This window comes from Myxine glutinosa, chromosome 2, assembly GCF_964187855.1.
Source record: "Myxine glutinosa chromosome 2, kmMyxGlut1.1, whole genome shotgun sequence".
Lineage (NCBI taxonomy): Eukaryota > Metazoa > Chordata > Myxini > Myxiniformes > Myxinidae > Myxine > Myxine glutinosa.
In genome coordinates this window covers 48,183,603-48,197,666 of record NC_136262.1, presented here as the reverse complement: position 1 = coordinate 48,197,666, position 14,064 = coordinate 48,183,603, and the positions used below count along the sequence as shown (strand labels likewise).

Here is a 14,064-nt window from a genome sequence, read left to right as displayed (position 1 = left end):
AGCAGGGACATCAGGAGATCTGTCGGAGGGAGAGGGCTTGGGGGGGGGGGGGGAGGTGGAGGCCTGGGAAGGCGAGGGGATATAGAATAGACGATAAAAATATATAGAAACAAATGGAACCAAATATGTTAATTATGGTAAATTTTATACTTATGGTAAATTCCATATTTACCAAATATGGTAAAAATATGGGAAGATTTACCCAGGAACAACATTTGGAGTTGATCAGATGAATTTGTCATTGCACAATGGGGGTATCAATTGTCAACCTTGTTATCATTCATGAAGAAAGGTGCGAGTGCGAGTGGGGGAAGAAGTGATTAAGAGGCGGGGCGTAGCGAGGGGCGGGGCGTCGTGAGGGCGGGGCGAGGTAACGACGCATTCCAGGCGCGTGCGCGCGTCCGACCGGACAACCTGCTAGACGGTGACCGCCCCACAGGCCGTGGACCCTGCATGGGCCACGAGGGGTCAAGGAGATGCGTCTCTGTGGAGGACACTCAGGCCTGCTGCTGCTGCTGCTGCTGCTGCTCACGTCGGGTGAGCTTTGTACGACGGTTGCCCCATACGGGGTCCAGTTTGTAAAGATGGTTCTAGGTCGACCTGAGACGGTTGAATAAATTGATGTTCATGTCCTCCATCGATGTTTCTGGACGTGGCGATCTTTAAAGTAACGCACACTTTATTAGAGGAAAGTTTGGAGTGGGATTGGCTTGTCTGGTCAGGTGTCATATCCGAGCGTTAGTTCATGATGCTGGTTCTGGGTACCAGGTTCAAATCCCACCTACAGGTGTGTCCAAGCTCCTCCATAAACCATATACATTGTCATATATATATATATATATATATATATATATATATTGTGTATAACAGAGCAGATTATGAAGCAGCACAAAACTAAAGGTTTTGCGTTTAAAATTCCTTCATGGAAAAATGTTTATTCCAATAATAACACAAAATACTGCAGATAATTTGTTTTTTTGGCGAATGCTTTTGTAACCCGAACAACTTCGCCATGATTAATTGTGTTTGGTTGTTCGTGTTTCCTTTAACAGAGTTTCCACCTGGATGGAGCGAGTTGTTTGGCTGGAGGGATAAGAAAGGTAACTCCAGAGAGTGTTACAGGGTTAGGGATAGACGATGTGCGAGGGAGGGGGTTAGGGATAAACGATGTGCGAGGGAGGGGGTTAGGGATAGACGATGTGCGAGGGAGGGGGTTAGGGATAGACGATGTGCGAGGGAGGGGGTTAGGGATAGACGATGTGCGAGTGAGAAGGTTTAGCGATAGACAATGTGCGAGGGAGGGGTTAGGGATAAACGATGTGCGAGGGAGTGGGTTAGGGATAGACGATGTGCGAGGGAGGGGGTTAGGGATAGACGATGTGCGAGGGAGTGGGTTAGGGATAGACAATGTGCGAGGGAGGGGTTAGGGATAAACGATGTGCGAGGGAGTGGGTTAGGGATAGACGATGTGCGAGGGAGGGGGTTAGGGATAGACGATGTGTGAGGGAGGGGGTTAGGAATAGACGATGTGTGAGGGAGGGGGTTAGGGATAGACGATGTGCGAGGGAGGGGGTTAGGGATAGACGATGTGCGAGGGAGGGGGTTAGGGATAGACGATGTGTGAGGGAGGGGGTTAGGGATAGACGATGTGTGAGGGAGGGGGTTAGGGATAGACGATGTGCGAGGGAGCGGGTTAGGGATAGACGATGTGCGAGGGAGGGGGTTAGGGATAGACGATGTGCGAGGGATGGGGTTAGGGATAGACGATGTGCGAGTGAGGGGGTTTAGGGATAAACGATGTGCGAGGGAGGGGTTAGGGATAAACGATGTGCGAGGGATGGGGTTAGGGATAGACGATGTGCGAGTGAGGGGGTTTAGGGATAAACGATGTGCGAGGGAGGGGTTAGGGATAGCCGATGTGCGAGCGAGGGGTTTAGGGATAAACGATGTGCGAGGGAGGGGTTAGGGATAAACGATGTGTGAGGGGGCAGGTTAGGAATAGACGATGTGCGAGTGAGGGGGTTTAGGGATAGACGATGTGCGAGGGAGGGGTTAGGGATAGACGATGTGCGAAGGAGCGGGTTAGGGATAGACGATGTGCAAGGGAGTGGGTTAGGGATAGACGATGTGCGAGGGAGGGGGTTAGGGATAGACGATGTGTGAGGGAGGGGGTTAGGAATAGACGATGTGTGAGGGATGGGGTTAGGGATAGACGATGTGCGAGTGAGGGGGTTTAGGGATAAACGATGTGCGAGGGAGGGGTTAGGGATAAACGATGTGCGAGGGATGGGGTTAGGGATAGACGATGTGCGAGTGAGGGGGTTTAGGGATAAACGATGTGCGAGGGAGGGGTTAGGGATAGCCGATGTGCGAGCGAGGGGGTTTAGGGATAAACGATGTGCGAGGGAGGGGTTAGGGATAAACGATGTGTGAGGGGGCAGGTTAGGGATAGCCGATGTGCGAGCGAGGGGGTTTAGGGATAAACGATGTGCGAGGGAGGGGTTAGGGATAAACGATGTGTGAGGGGGCAGGTTAGGAATAGACGATGTGCGAGTGAGGGGGTTTAGGGATAGACGATGTGCGAGGGAGGAGTTAGGGATAGACGATGTGCGAAGGAGCGGGTTAGGGATAGACGATGTGCAAGGGAGGGGGTTAAGGATAGACGATGTGCGAGGGAGTGGGTTAGGGATAGATGATGTGCAAGGGAGGGGGTTAAGGATAGACTATGTGCAAGGGAGGGGGTTAAGGATAGACTATGTGCAAGGGAGGGGGTTAAGGATAGACAATGTGCGAGGGAGCGGGTTAGGGATAGACGATGTGCGAGTGAGGAGGTTTGGGATAGACGATGTGCAAGGGAGGGGGTTAAGGATAGACTATGTGCAAGGGAGGGGGTTAAGGATAGACTATGTGCAAGGGAGGGGGTTAAGGATAGACGATGTGCGAGTGAGGGGGTTTGGGATAGACTATGTGCAAGGGAGGGGGTTAAGGATAGACAATGTGCGAGGGAGAGGGTTAGGGATAGACGATGTGCGAGTGAGGGGGTTCGGGATAGACGATGTGCAAGGGAGGGGGTTAAGGATAGACTATGTGCAAGGGAGGGGGTTAAGGATAGACGATGTGCAAGGGAGTGGTTAAGGATAGATGATGTGCAAGGGAGGGGGTTAAGGATAGACGATGTGCGAGTGAGGGGGTTCGGGATAGACGAGGTAGGAGGGAGGAGGTTAAGGATAGACGAGCTAGGAGGTAGGAGGTTAAGGATAGACGAGCTAGGAGGGAGGAGGTTAACGATAGACGAGGTAGGAGGGAGGTGGTTCGAGATAGACAAGAGAGGAAAGATAAGGATGACATTGGGTGGGTTTGCCTTCCCAGCTTTAGACCGGACAGGAGTTCGTAATTTGATCAGGGTGCCAGAGATAACTCAACGGCCATAGACAACTTATTCTAAGACACCGTGGGATCTTTAAAGTCGACAAACTAATGTTAGGAGATGGGACACCCTGCTTAAAGTCCAACTGAGGGACGTGATGGAACACCTTGCTGCAAAGCACCAATCTGACAGTTTATTGTCCAACCAGGAATCACACCCATACCACACACACACAGCTCAAAGGTAAGCAGGCTACCTTCGAATCGTCTTGTCGTACTTTCAAATATACAAGCAAATAAATTTCGGATTTTTACTTCCCAATACAGGTAATTATATGATGAAAAGAGGGAAGGCAGGTCTTGGACCTACACCTCTTTCCAAAAACTGTTTGAACGTTATTCGCATACTGCCCTCTATTCACAGCAGATCTCAAAACCCCCTACTCGGTACCAAATGGGCCACCCATTCACGAGCAGTCCTTTATTTGTAAAATGTAAACGTGCATTCCTCCTGTTAGGAGACTTGTTTTAACAAGCTGGAGACTGCACGTATGCAGGACAGCATGTGAATTGCACGAGTCTCACACACATTGTCCCACGGGAATGCCAATCCCCTTTGAGCTATCTCGTCCGATTCAATTCCCGGTCCATGATGATGACCCCCTCCTGAGCTCACACAGTCATTTCGGACCGATAAGCCAGTCGCCTTTTCTGCTTTCCTGTGAGATGGCACAGCAAACACAGGTCACTGCGTGCAGGTACCCTTGGCCAAATTTTATAATTTCTAACCTGACCGAGGATTGTTTTGGAAGCACCATGCGTTGGAGTAGCGATCTTACACTTCATGGAAAATTCTCAGTTGTGGAATCTCGACACCACCCCAAAACCCGCAGAGGGGAATGGGGATAACATGACATTGCCGAACTGCTTGGTTACGCTCAAAACTCATGGAAAGGCGACTTGCAGCAAAAAAAACTGTAACAAACGACTTTTAAAATCCATGCGAACAGACACGGATTCCTTGCTTTCGTATGCGTATCGAGTGAGATTTTGTTCCAGGCACGTATGTTCGACTCCGGTTTCAGACATGTCGCTGGTTGGACCAGGTCTGGACTCGAATATAAACTTAATTCACAGGAATTGAGAAACAAAAAAACACAACAACAGGCATTTTAAGGCCATTTTCCCTGCTAGAGGGGAGTTAGCCTTGCGGGCCACATAACAATCTTCTCCATTTTGCCCTATTTTCTGCATCTCCCCTTGTTTAACCCCCTTGCCCGCATTTCTTCTTCCACCATCTTTAGCCAAGTCTTTCTCGGTCTTCCCCGTCCTCTACTTCCTTCTACATTCATTTCCATCACTCTTCTCAACCAGTCACTTTCATCCTTCCTCAACACATGACCAAACCATCTCAACCTGTTCCTCATCACAGCATCAATCACAGGCTCTATTCCCATCATCTTTCGCAATTCATCATTTGTCTTCCTCTCTCTCAACGATCATCCGCACATCTAACGAACCATTCACATTTCCACCCTTTCCAGCCTTCGTTGCTGCTCTGCATTCATTACCCATGTCTCGCTCCGCTAAATCATAACACTTCTCACACATGCAGCATACACCTTTCCCTTCAGCTTCAAAGACACTCCCCTCCTCGTTAGCACGCCACTCAGTTCCCAAAACCTATTCCATGCACATCTCACTCCAGCAACCGTTGCCGAGTCTGATCCACCTTCTCCATTCTGCATGTCTCCTAGGTAGCAAAATGTTTTCACACCTTCCAGCTTCACGCTGTCTCCAAGATCCAACTTAACATTTCCTCCATCTGCAGCTCCCTCTGTGCACACCTAACACTTGAATGTAGCTGCCACACTGGTAAATGACCCTCTCAGACAACTACATTTTTGATGAACCCACTCATCGCACATTGTACATTGAATGGAGTTCACTCCGACACCCTTCCTGCACACAGCACATGGCCACTTCCCAGTTATTTCCACCTCAGCACATGCTTTACCACTTGCCATCACCTTCGTTTTTCCAATATTCACCTTCAGACCTTTTGTGTCCATACATTCCTTCCACTTGTTCATCTTCTCCTTCAGTCCATCCATACTTTCCACAATCAATACCAGATCATCTGCATACAACAACTCCCATGGTAAACCCTCCTTTACATTCCGAGCCAGCACCTCCATCACAGCTACAAATAGTAGTGGACTTAGTACTGACCCCTGATGCCCTCCCACCTAAACCTCGAACTCACCACTGTTCCCGTCCTTCGTTCTTACAGCTGTGCGCACTCTCTTGTACATTGCCATCACTACTCTGATCAACCATTCCTCCACTCCTAACTTCCTCAATGCCCATGTCAATACTTCGCGTGGAAGCCTATCGAATGCTTTCTCCAGATCAACAAACCCAAGAAACAACTTCTTCCTCTTCTCCATGTACTTCTCCTGCAACTGCCTTACAATAAAAAGCGTGTCTTACGTTCCTCTTCCTGGCATAAATCCAAACTGTTTTATCCAAACATAAATTTACTGTTCCCCCCGTCTGGGCCGGTGCTCCTCCCTCACACCTAGCTCGGCTTCACGCTGTTGAAACCAAAGCTTTCAGAATCATTGGAATCTCCTGCGATGAAGCTAACTCCGGGGGCCTTTCACTCACTCACCGTAGGCAGGTTGGTCGTCTTTCTGTCTTCTACCGACTCCTCTCCGGCCTTGCTCCCCCAGCTCTCTCTGTGCTCTGTCCCCCAAATATTCCTACAGGTCACACAAGATCTGCCAGCAACCCTCTTATGGTAAAACTGCCAAAATCTAGGCTCTCTGCTCACCTTCACTCTTTCATTCCCCTTTTCTCCTGCCTCTGGAACAAACTCCCCCACTCCCTTCAATCCCACTCCTCCCTCCAGGTCTTCAAAACAGCTGTTCACCACCATCTCTTATCTTCCCCCATCCAAAACCTTGATCTCTCCTACCCCCGCTAATTTTTACCCCAGATACACTTTTTTGAAATTCCAACTTCTTTCCTGGACGTCCTTGCAGTGTCCATATGTTTAAATACCTCTCCCACCTCCTCCCAAGCCCTCTCCCTCCCACAGTTCTCTCGATGTCTTTGCTCTCAAATGTTGTGTTTGTGTCCTTCCCCCTCTCTCCCCATCTTGTCTACCGCTCCCCTTATTTTGTGTTTTGTGTGTCGGTTTGACTTTTTGTGTGATCAATGTTAGCTCTTTCACGAGCCTCGATCTTGTATACAAAAAACAAAAAAAAACTCCATTTCGTCAATCTTCACTTTCTTCCTTATCCTCCTCTCCAACACCCTTTCCAAAACCTTAATTCCATGTTCCAATAACTTTGTTGCTTGATACGAGCCACAGTCCAGAGGGTCACCTTTCCCCTCGTATAGAGGGACGAGCGTACTCAGTTCCCAATCCACTGGAATGTGGCCTTCTTTCACCACCAGATTACAGATCTCTGTCATTCTCTTCACATCCCAACTTCCTGCTGCCTTCAACATATCTCCCACAACTCCCGTCGGCCCTCCTGCTTTTATACACTTCATTGCTTTTATCGCTTCCTCTACTTCCTTCTCAGTTATCTTCGCTGCCGGTCCTAAAACTGGGTTACTCTCAATGTTGCCATCCCATTTATTCTCTGCATTCAACAGCATTTCCATATATTTCTTCCATCTTCCTTTAATTCCATCTGGGTCTACAACGATTTGTTCCACTTCATCCTTCAAGCAACTCACCCCCATCACATCACACATCTCTTTCGCTATCTGCTTTGCAATCCTGAATACCGCTATCTGACCCTCTTCTGAATCCAAGCGTTCTCCGAACATTTTCCTACATGCCTCCTGCACTGTGCCTTTGCTACCTCTTTCTTTGCAGCCTTCTTGGCTACCTTATAACTTTCATGCTCTGCCTCTTCTGCCCCCATACTCTTCGCCTTCTGCCACTCCTTGAACTTCTGCCTCTTCTCGTCAACCCTCTTTCCAACTTCATTATCCCACCACCATGTTTCCGAGTGCCTCGGTGGTCCTTTAGTCCATCCACATACCTCACCAACGGCTCCCAACAGACTATCTTTCATTGACATCCAACTACTTTCAAGCTCAACCACATCAGCCTCTGCCATACTCAGCCTCTCTTTTCATGCCTCCCTCACTGTCACCTCTTTCAACCTCCACACCTTCATTCTCGGTTGGTATTTCACCCACCGAGCTCTCCTCGCACCTTTCACCCTTATGTTGCAGACAACCAAGTGGTGCTGTGAAACAGCCTCCTCCCCCTGGATCACCTTTGTGTCCCGGAGGTGCCCCCTATCTCGCCGATGCACCATCAGGTAGTCAACGGTTGTCATCGACCCACCTGACGTGTATGTACCAAGCTTATTATCCTCTTTCTGGAACTGACTGTTACAAATCAACAAACCAGCTCCATCAGCAAACTCCAAAATACTTTCACCTTCTCCATTCCTCACACCATATCCGTAACCCCCATGAACTCCCTCAAAACCGTCCATACTCATTCCCACATGTCCATTTAGGTCTCGTCCTACCACAACAACTTCCTCATCTTTCATGTTTTCCATCAGCTTCCCTATCGCACACCAGAACTTGTCCTTGTCTTCATCGCTCCGACCAACCTGCGGAGCATATCCCGAGATGACGTTCACCAAGAGCTTTCCAATCATCATTTTCACCATCGTCAACCTATCACTCACTCTAGTCACACTCACCACACTGTCTACAAACTCCTCAGAATACAGGACACCAACACCAGTTTGTGTGGCAAGGGTGCCTTCTGGGCACCCTTGCCACACAAACTTGTATTTCTGTCCCTGCCTACCCTTCACCATTCTCGCACCACTTCCCTTCCATCTCGACTCTTGCACACAACATATGTCCACTCTTCTTCTGACCAATACTTCCACCACTTCTCCTGATCTCCCTGTCATTGCCCTTACATTCCATGTCCCAAACCTCAGAAACCGATGTCCACGTCGGACATCAGACGTTTCGTCATCATAAATGGAATGATTTCCACCCTTGCTTCGATTGGGTTCCCCACCTTGAGTTTTGACGAGAGGGAGTGGGGTCCCCCACGGGGAACTTCGGGCTGTATCCTGCCCATATGTAGTTGTAATTGTCATGGTTCTCTTTTTGAGGCAATGTTTTTATGGCCGGATGCCCTTCCTGACGCCAACCCTTTTTAGTCGCCTCTTACGACACGCATGGATACGGTGTACCGTTTCTAAACCAGGGTACACACCGGGTACCGGAATCAAGAAACAAGTTGATAAATATGGATTGAAGATTTGAAAGAAATAATCAACCATACTCTACTTGTAGAAGCACTAGCATGGAACTTAAGGCGAACGAGAAGCTACTACTGGGAGGATAGCTTGGAGGTATTCACACTCACCTGAGCTGTCGAGCCTGGGTTCCAATCCCGAACCAGGTATAAACAGTCACACCAAGGGGTGCACCTCCATCCGATGGACGTTAAAACTCAGTGTACCACCTGATAACATTAGCAGATCCCATGGTGTCCAATGCAAGGAGAGGAGTTAGCAGGGGCACAACCCCACCTCAGTGATGATGCAACTATCGGGCTGAATTTGGAATCGAATCCCAGTCCAATATGCATTCGCTCACAACTACTCAACCGTAAAAATAAATTTGAGTTTTGATCAAACTGTGATTTTTCTGAGCACTGCCTGTTCCAAGGTTATGGAGGTAAATGCAAATGGACGAGAAAGGCCACGTGAGGAGTTTTACTTTGATCAGTTTGGAACTGACAGCAAATCTTAAGGCAATGATTTTCCGTCAACAGCTTTGATGGACAGGCCACATCGTTTGAATGTCAAGACTCTTGCCTTCCTCAACAGGTCTTTTATTCGCAGCTGAGAGAATGACAGCAAATTCAAGGAGGCCAAAGGAAGTGGTACAAAGACACTTTGAAGGCAAATTTGAATAAGTGTGACATTGATGTCAACGACAGGGAGAGTGTTCCTCGAGATCACTCGATCATGGAGAAAAACTCTGCATGAGGGGTCATTCCACTTTGAAGCATCACGCAGTCAAGCAAAAGAAGACAATAGGTGATGGAGGAAAGAACGCCAACGTAGTCGCCCACTCACCGGTGCACCTGAAAACATCTGTCCTGATTGCATTAGGCTATGTGGTTCAAGAGTTGATTTAATCAGGCACTTGCGAAATCACAAATAAAATTCTCTCCGAGAAGGCCATCTTACTTGCTAGCGAGTGATCGCTGATGATAACACCAGGGTGACCGTTTATAGTTGGGTCGAGATTCAAACCCAGGCGAGACAGGTCAGAGGTGAGAATCCTGTATATGAGCTGCCTTCCTTACAAATAGAATGCGTTTTTTTTGTATTTTTTTGTATACAAGATCGAGGCTCGTGTAAGAGCTAACATTAATCACAAAAAAAAAAAACTGACACATAAAACATAAGATAAAGGGAGTGGGAGACAAGATGGGGAGAGAGAGGGAAGCACACAAGTACAACAGTTGGGAACAGGGACATCGGGAGATCTGTGGGAGGGGGAGGGCTTGGGGGGGAGGAGGCATGGGAAGGTGGGGAGGGGGTGGGGGGGGGGGGTGGGAGAGGTATAAAACACATGGACACTGCTAGAACTTCCAGGAAAGAAGTCGGCATTTCAAAAAAGTGGATCTGGGGTGAATTGACGGGGGAAGAAAAGATCAAGGTTTTGGATGGGGGAAGATTTACTTTGTTTTACATTTTTGTAAAATGTAAATTTTTGTAAATGTAAAATGTAAATTTTACATTTACAAATTTCCATTTTTGCTTGTGCAAGTAGGAAATTACCTAACACAGCATTCAAATTATTGTGTGAGATGTCTAAGCCATAAATGAAAACACGTGTTGAAAACCAAACCAATCCTGCCAAAACAATTCTTAAGAAAAATAAATAAAGGAGCCAACCGTTGACATTCAACGTAAATATGAAAGAGAGATGGTGGTGAACAGATGGTGGTTGCTTGCCTCAAATAAAAGCATTAAGGCTCTCTGTTACGCGTGTGGTCACAGTGCTGAATGTGGAGTGCGAGACGACAGGGTACGAGATCGTTGGGGATGACTTCTTGGTGCTTTGCCCCGGCCACTGCGTTGGACAGCAGCCACTCGTATGGGGGTCTGGAGTTTACGCGTCCATTTCGAGCGTATGTGGAGCTGCCATCCACAGGTTCGCTGGAGATGTTGAGGGCACAATATGGCACTGCACATATCAGACCAGGAAATTGGAGAGTAAAAATACGTCACACTGTATCAGTACATGGTTATAGATATTGACCTGTTTGAGGCCTGTGCCTTTTACAGTGGTGTCCTCAGTGACTCCAACGGTGGGATGGTGCGTGTGAGCAAGAAAGCCGGAATGCGAGGCTATGTATCCAAGTTCGCCAATGGCCTTCGATCCATCTCTCTACCTAAATGGAGTAGATCTTTTGTATTTCCAGGTAAGTAGATATTTTTGTAATAAATTGGAGACGCTGTACATGGCAGCCGTGTTAATCTCGCATTCTTTTATTTCTCTGTTGTTTTTTTTAATTATCCATTGTTAATGTAAATATTTCCGGTTAACTCAACACCTCCTGAATGTTTGCACTCAAGAGGCTTCACGTTCCATGGCCGAGTCATCACAACAATGGGAACAAGAAAGTATTGGTAAGATTGATGTCAAACTGATAAAAAATATCACTCACATAAGCTCCAAACTTTTTAAGGCATACTCGAGGCTGAGGCATCCCATAATCCTTTTAATCCACTTGTGTTGCTCTTTAGTGTCAACTGGAGATAAAGTGGATGGAAGGAGATTGAGCTTTGAAGCTTACAGAAAAGGTACAGCCAATTTTTCTTTTTGCAGTTTCGATGAAAATCAGTAATATCAAGCAGTGTCGATCTCCATACCTATAAAAGGCAAAAATCTCTCTCTCTCTTTGTTTGTGCGTGTTCTATGCACGGCCACATCTTTTAAGTTACAAACTCCAAAGTTGGGGTACGAATACAACTTTTTGTGGGGGGTAACAAAGGTTATGTAGCCACAGCCTCACGCAGGGGAGTGGGAGGGTAAGATGGGGCGTAATTTTTTGTGTAAATGTGTACTTGTAGTGCCATCTGGTGGTGGTGGCAGAGGGTATTACAATTTCCTTTTTTACCTGGGCAACGCTGAGGTTAAAGCACTCTTCGCATGGGTAAATTTGTCTTCCTTCCATTCTCCACCCCCCCCCCCTTCCAAGGGGGGGGGTCTCCTTGCATTGGACACCACGGGATCTGTTAATGTCGAACTAATGTTATCACGTGAAACACTGAGCTTTAACGTCCATCCAATGGAGGTGCACGCATTGGTGTAACTGTTTATACCTGGTTCTTGATTGGAACCCAGGCTCGACAGCTCAGGTGAGTGTGAATACCTCCAAGTTATCCTCCCAGTAGAGGCTTCTCGTTCGCCTTAAGTTCCATGCTAGTGCTTCTACAAGTAGAGTATGGTTGATTTTTCTTTCCAATCTTCAATCTATATTTATCAACTTGTTTATCAATTCCTGTGAATTAGTGCTTTAACCTCAGTGTTGCCCAGGTAAAAAATGAAATTGTAATACCGTCTACCACCAACACCAGGTGGTGCTACACGGTACACATTTACACAGAGAATTTACACCCCTCCCGCGGCCCCCCAGGCAGGAGGGGGAGAGGAAGGGAGTGGGGGTAGTGGAAGGGGGAGGTGAGGGGAGGGGAAAATATACTACATATATATATTTTTGGGAGGATGGGGGAGGCTTTGGCAGGCCCCTCTGTTTTGGGGGGAGGGAGGGAAAGGGAAGGAGGAAAAATTTACCTGTGCGAAGAGTGCTTTAACTGCAGTGTTTCACAGGTAAAAAAGGAAATTGTAAATACCCTCTCCTATCAACACCAGGTTACATAGAGAACTTATACCCCTCCCCCGGCCCCCCAAATCCCCGCATCGCCTATGTTACCCCCCGCATAGCCTATGTTACCCCCCACACAAAGTTGTATATGTACCCTGAGTAAAGTATATAAGAGTTTATAGCTGGAGTAACCGGCGTTTCTCAGGCGAAAAAGAAACATTAACATATTTGATGACGTTCATAAGAAGATGAAGAAGAAGACACCACCAACTTCGACTGCTTCTGTCATTGTTCGATTGAATCTGATTAGTTTGATTATTTGTGTTAATATGTCTGGTAATTGTTTTGTATTTATTTATGAGTGTGTGTACTTGTATATAACTGTCATTAATCTAAAAGTTTGGGCATTATAGAGCGATTTAAAAATATATATATATTTTTGATCTCCCCAAAAAAATCGACCTTTTTTTTTCCAAATATTTGAAAAAAAATAATTCTTGTCTAAAACACTCCGCGGCACTCACTGACAAACCCCTGAAAGTTGGACAAAGATCGGTCCAGCCATCTTTCAGAAAAATGGTGACATACACTATTATAGTATGGATATACACCTATATCTCTCCCCTCCGTCACCATTCTCCCCTTAGACTAGAGGGACAGCACACACATTTATGAATCGCCCTGCCTGTGAAACACCGGGATGGCAGTTTGTAGCTGGGGCAAGACTCAAACGCAGGCTAGACAGCTTTGAGGCAATTGTGCATATCTCTTGGTTACACTGTCAACCCTCACTGAACAAGACATGCAGTATTTATCCGTGAATGATCATCATGCCCAATCTACTCTCTCCATCTTTGCAGGATTTTTATCCTCTGAGGCAAAACCCGCGGCAAAGGATGTCTCATCTCCAAAAGGCCCGAATCCTTTCCAGCAGTACATTGGGAGAAACCTGGGTTTGTGATTGAAGTTATCACATCGGTTCATGATGCAATAGGAGATTTAAGATGCAATATGAGACAATAATTTTAAGATACACATATATAATGTATAATCTGATTGGATCATTTCTTTTCCAATACAACCCGCTACCCACGACCCAACCGCCCATCACTACTACCTGTGAAGGTACGGCTTCCAGGAAACCTATGACTACCACGGTATCTCCCAAGAAAATGAACAAAGGTATGGATGCTTTATATTGATCAGTGTTTTTCTAGGTACCAATACATGCAGTTATTAGAAGTGCTTAAAACATGCTAGCTGCTGGGGGGGGGGTGGGGGGGGGCATATAATATAAACAACAACCAGAAGTGCATATAAGCAACTTAAGTGTGTATTTAGGCAATGGTTGGAAGTTGTTCTCTTCATTAAGTAACATAAAAGCAGCAGGAAATCTTCAAGAAAATGACACAGATCGTTCCAAACCCACAGACTGCAATGTTGATATCGCCTTTCTTATCGAGGGTAGCTGGAGTCTGGGGGTCAGGCGGTTCGAGTCTCAGAAGAGATTTGTGACCAAGGTGGTGGAAGAGCTTCAAAAAACCACAGATGGAGCAGCTGTTGGCCTCATACAGTTTGGGTAAGAGACAAACTGCATGTTTTGTTTTTTTTCACAAGTGAGCAATTGCCTTGACGACCAGGTTCAATTGCCAGATATACACATACATATACAGTATACATATATATATATATGTATTGTTACGGAACCCAACGTCGGCCTCTGTTCCCCTTACCGAGGGGGGATTAATACCCTCGTCTCTGACTGACCGACGGGGTCCCTGATG

The 14,064-nt window shown here is 46.9% G+C and overlaps 1 protein-coding gene across 1 annotated transcript in view; it reads left to right on the top strand.

Annotated features, from left to right (window-relative positions):
* Positions 1-374: 374 nt before the first annotated feature.
* LOC137421836 (vitrin) overlaps positions 375-14,064 on the top strand; it is a 30,603-nt gene continuing 16,913 nt past the window's right edge. The window contains exons 1-9 of the mRNA XM_068108284.2: positions 375-537; positions 1,053-1,100; positions 10,449-10,602; positions 10,737-10,873; positions 11,028-11,081; positions 11,199-11,255; positions 13,141-13,233; positions 13,406-13,462; positions 13,712-13,859. Of these exons, the coding sequence (XP_067964385.2) occupies positions 477-537; positions 1,053-1,100; positions 10,449-10,602; positions 10,737-10,873; positions 11,028-11,081; positions 11,199-11,255; positions 13,141-13,233; positions 13,406-13,462; positions 13,712-13,859 (809 nt within the window). The 5' untranslated portion in view covers positions 375-476. The remainder of the gene's footprint in view (positions 538-1,052; positions 1,101-10,448; positions 10,603-10,736; positions 10,874-11,027; positions 11,082-11,198; positions 11,256-13,140; positions 13,234-13,405; positions 13,463-13,711; positions 13,860-14,064) is intronic.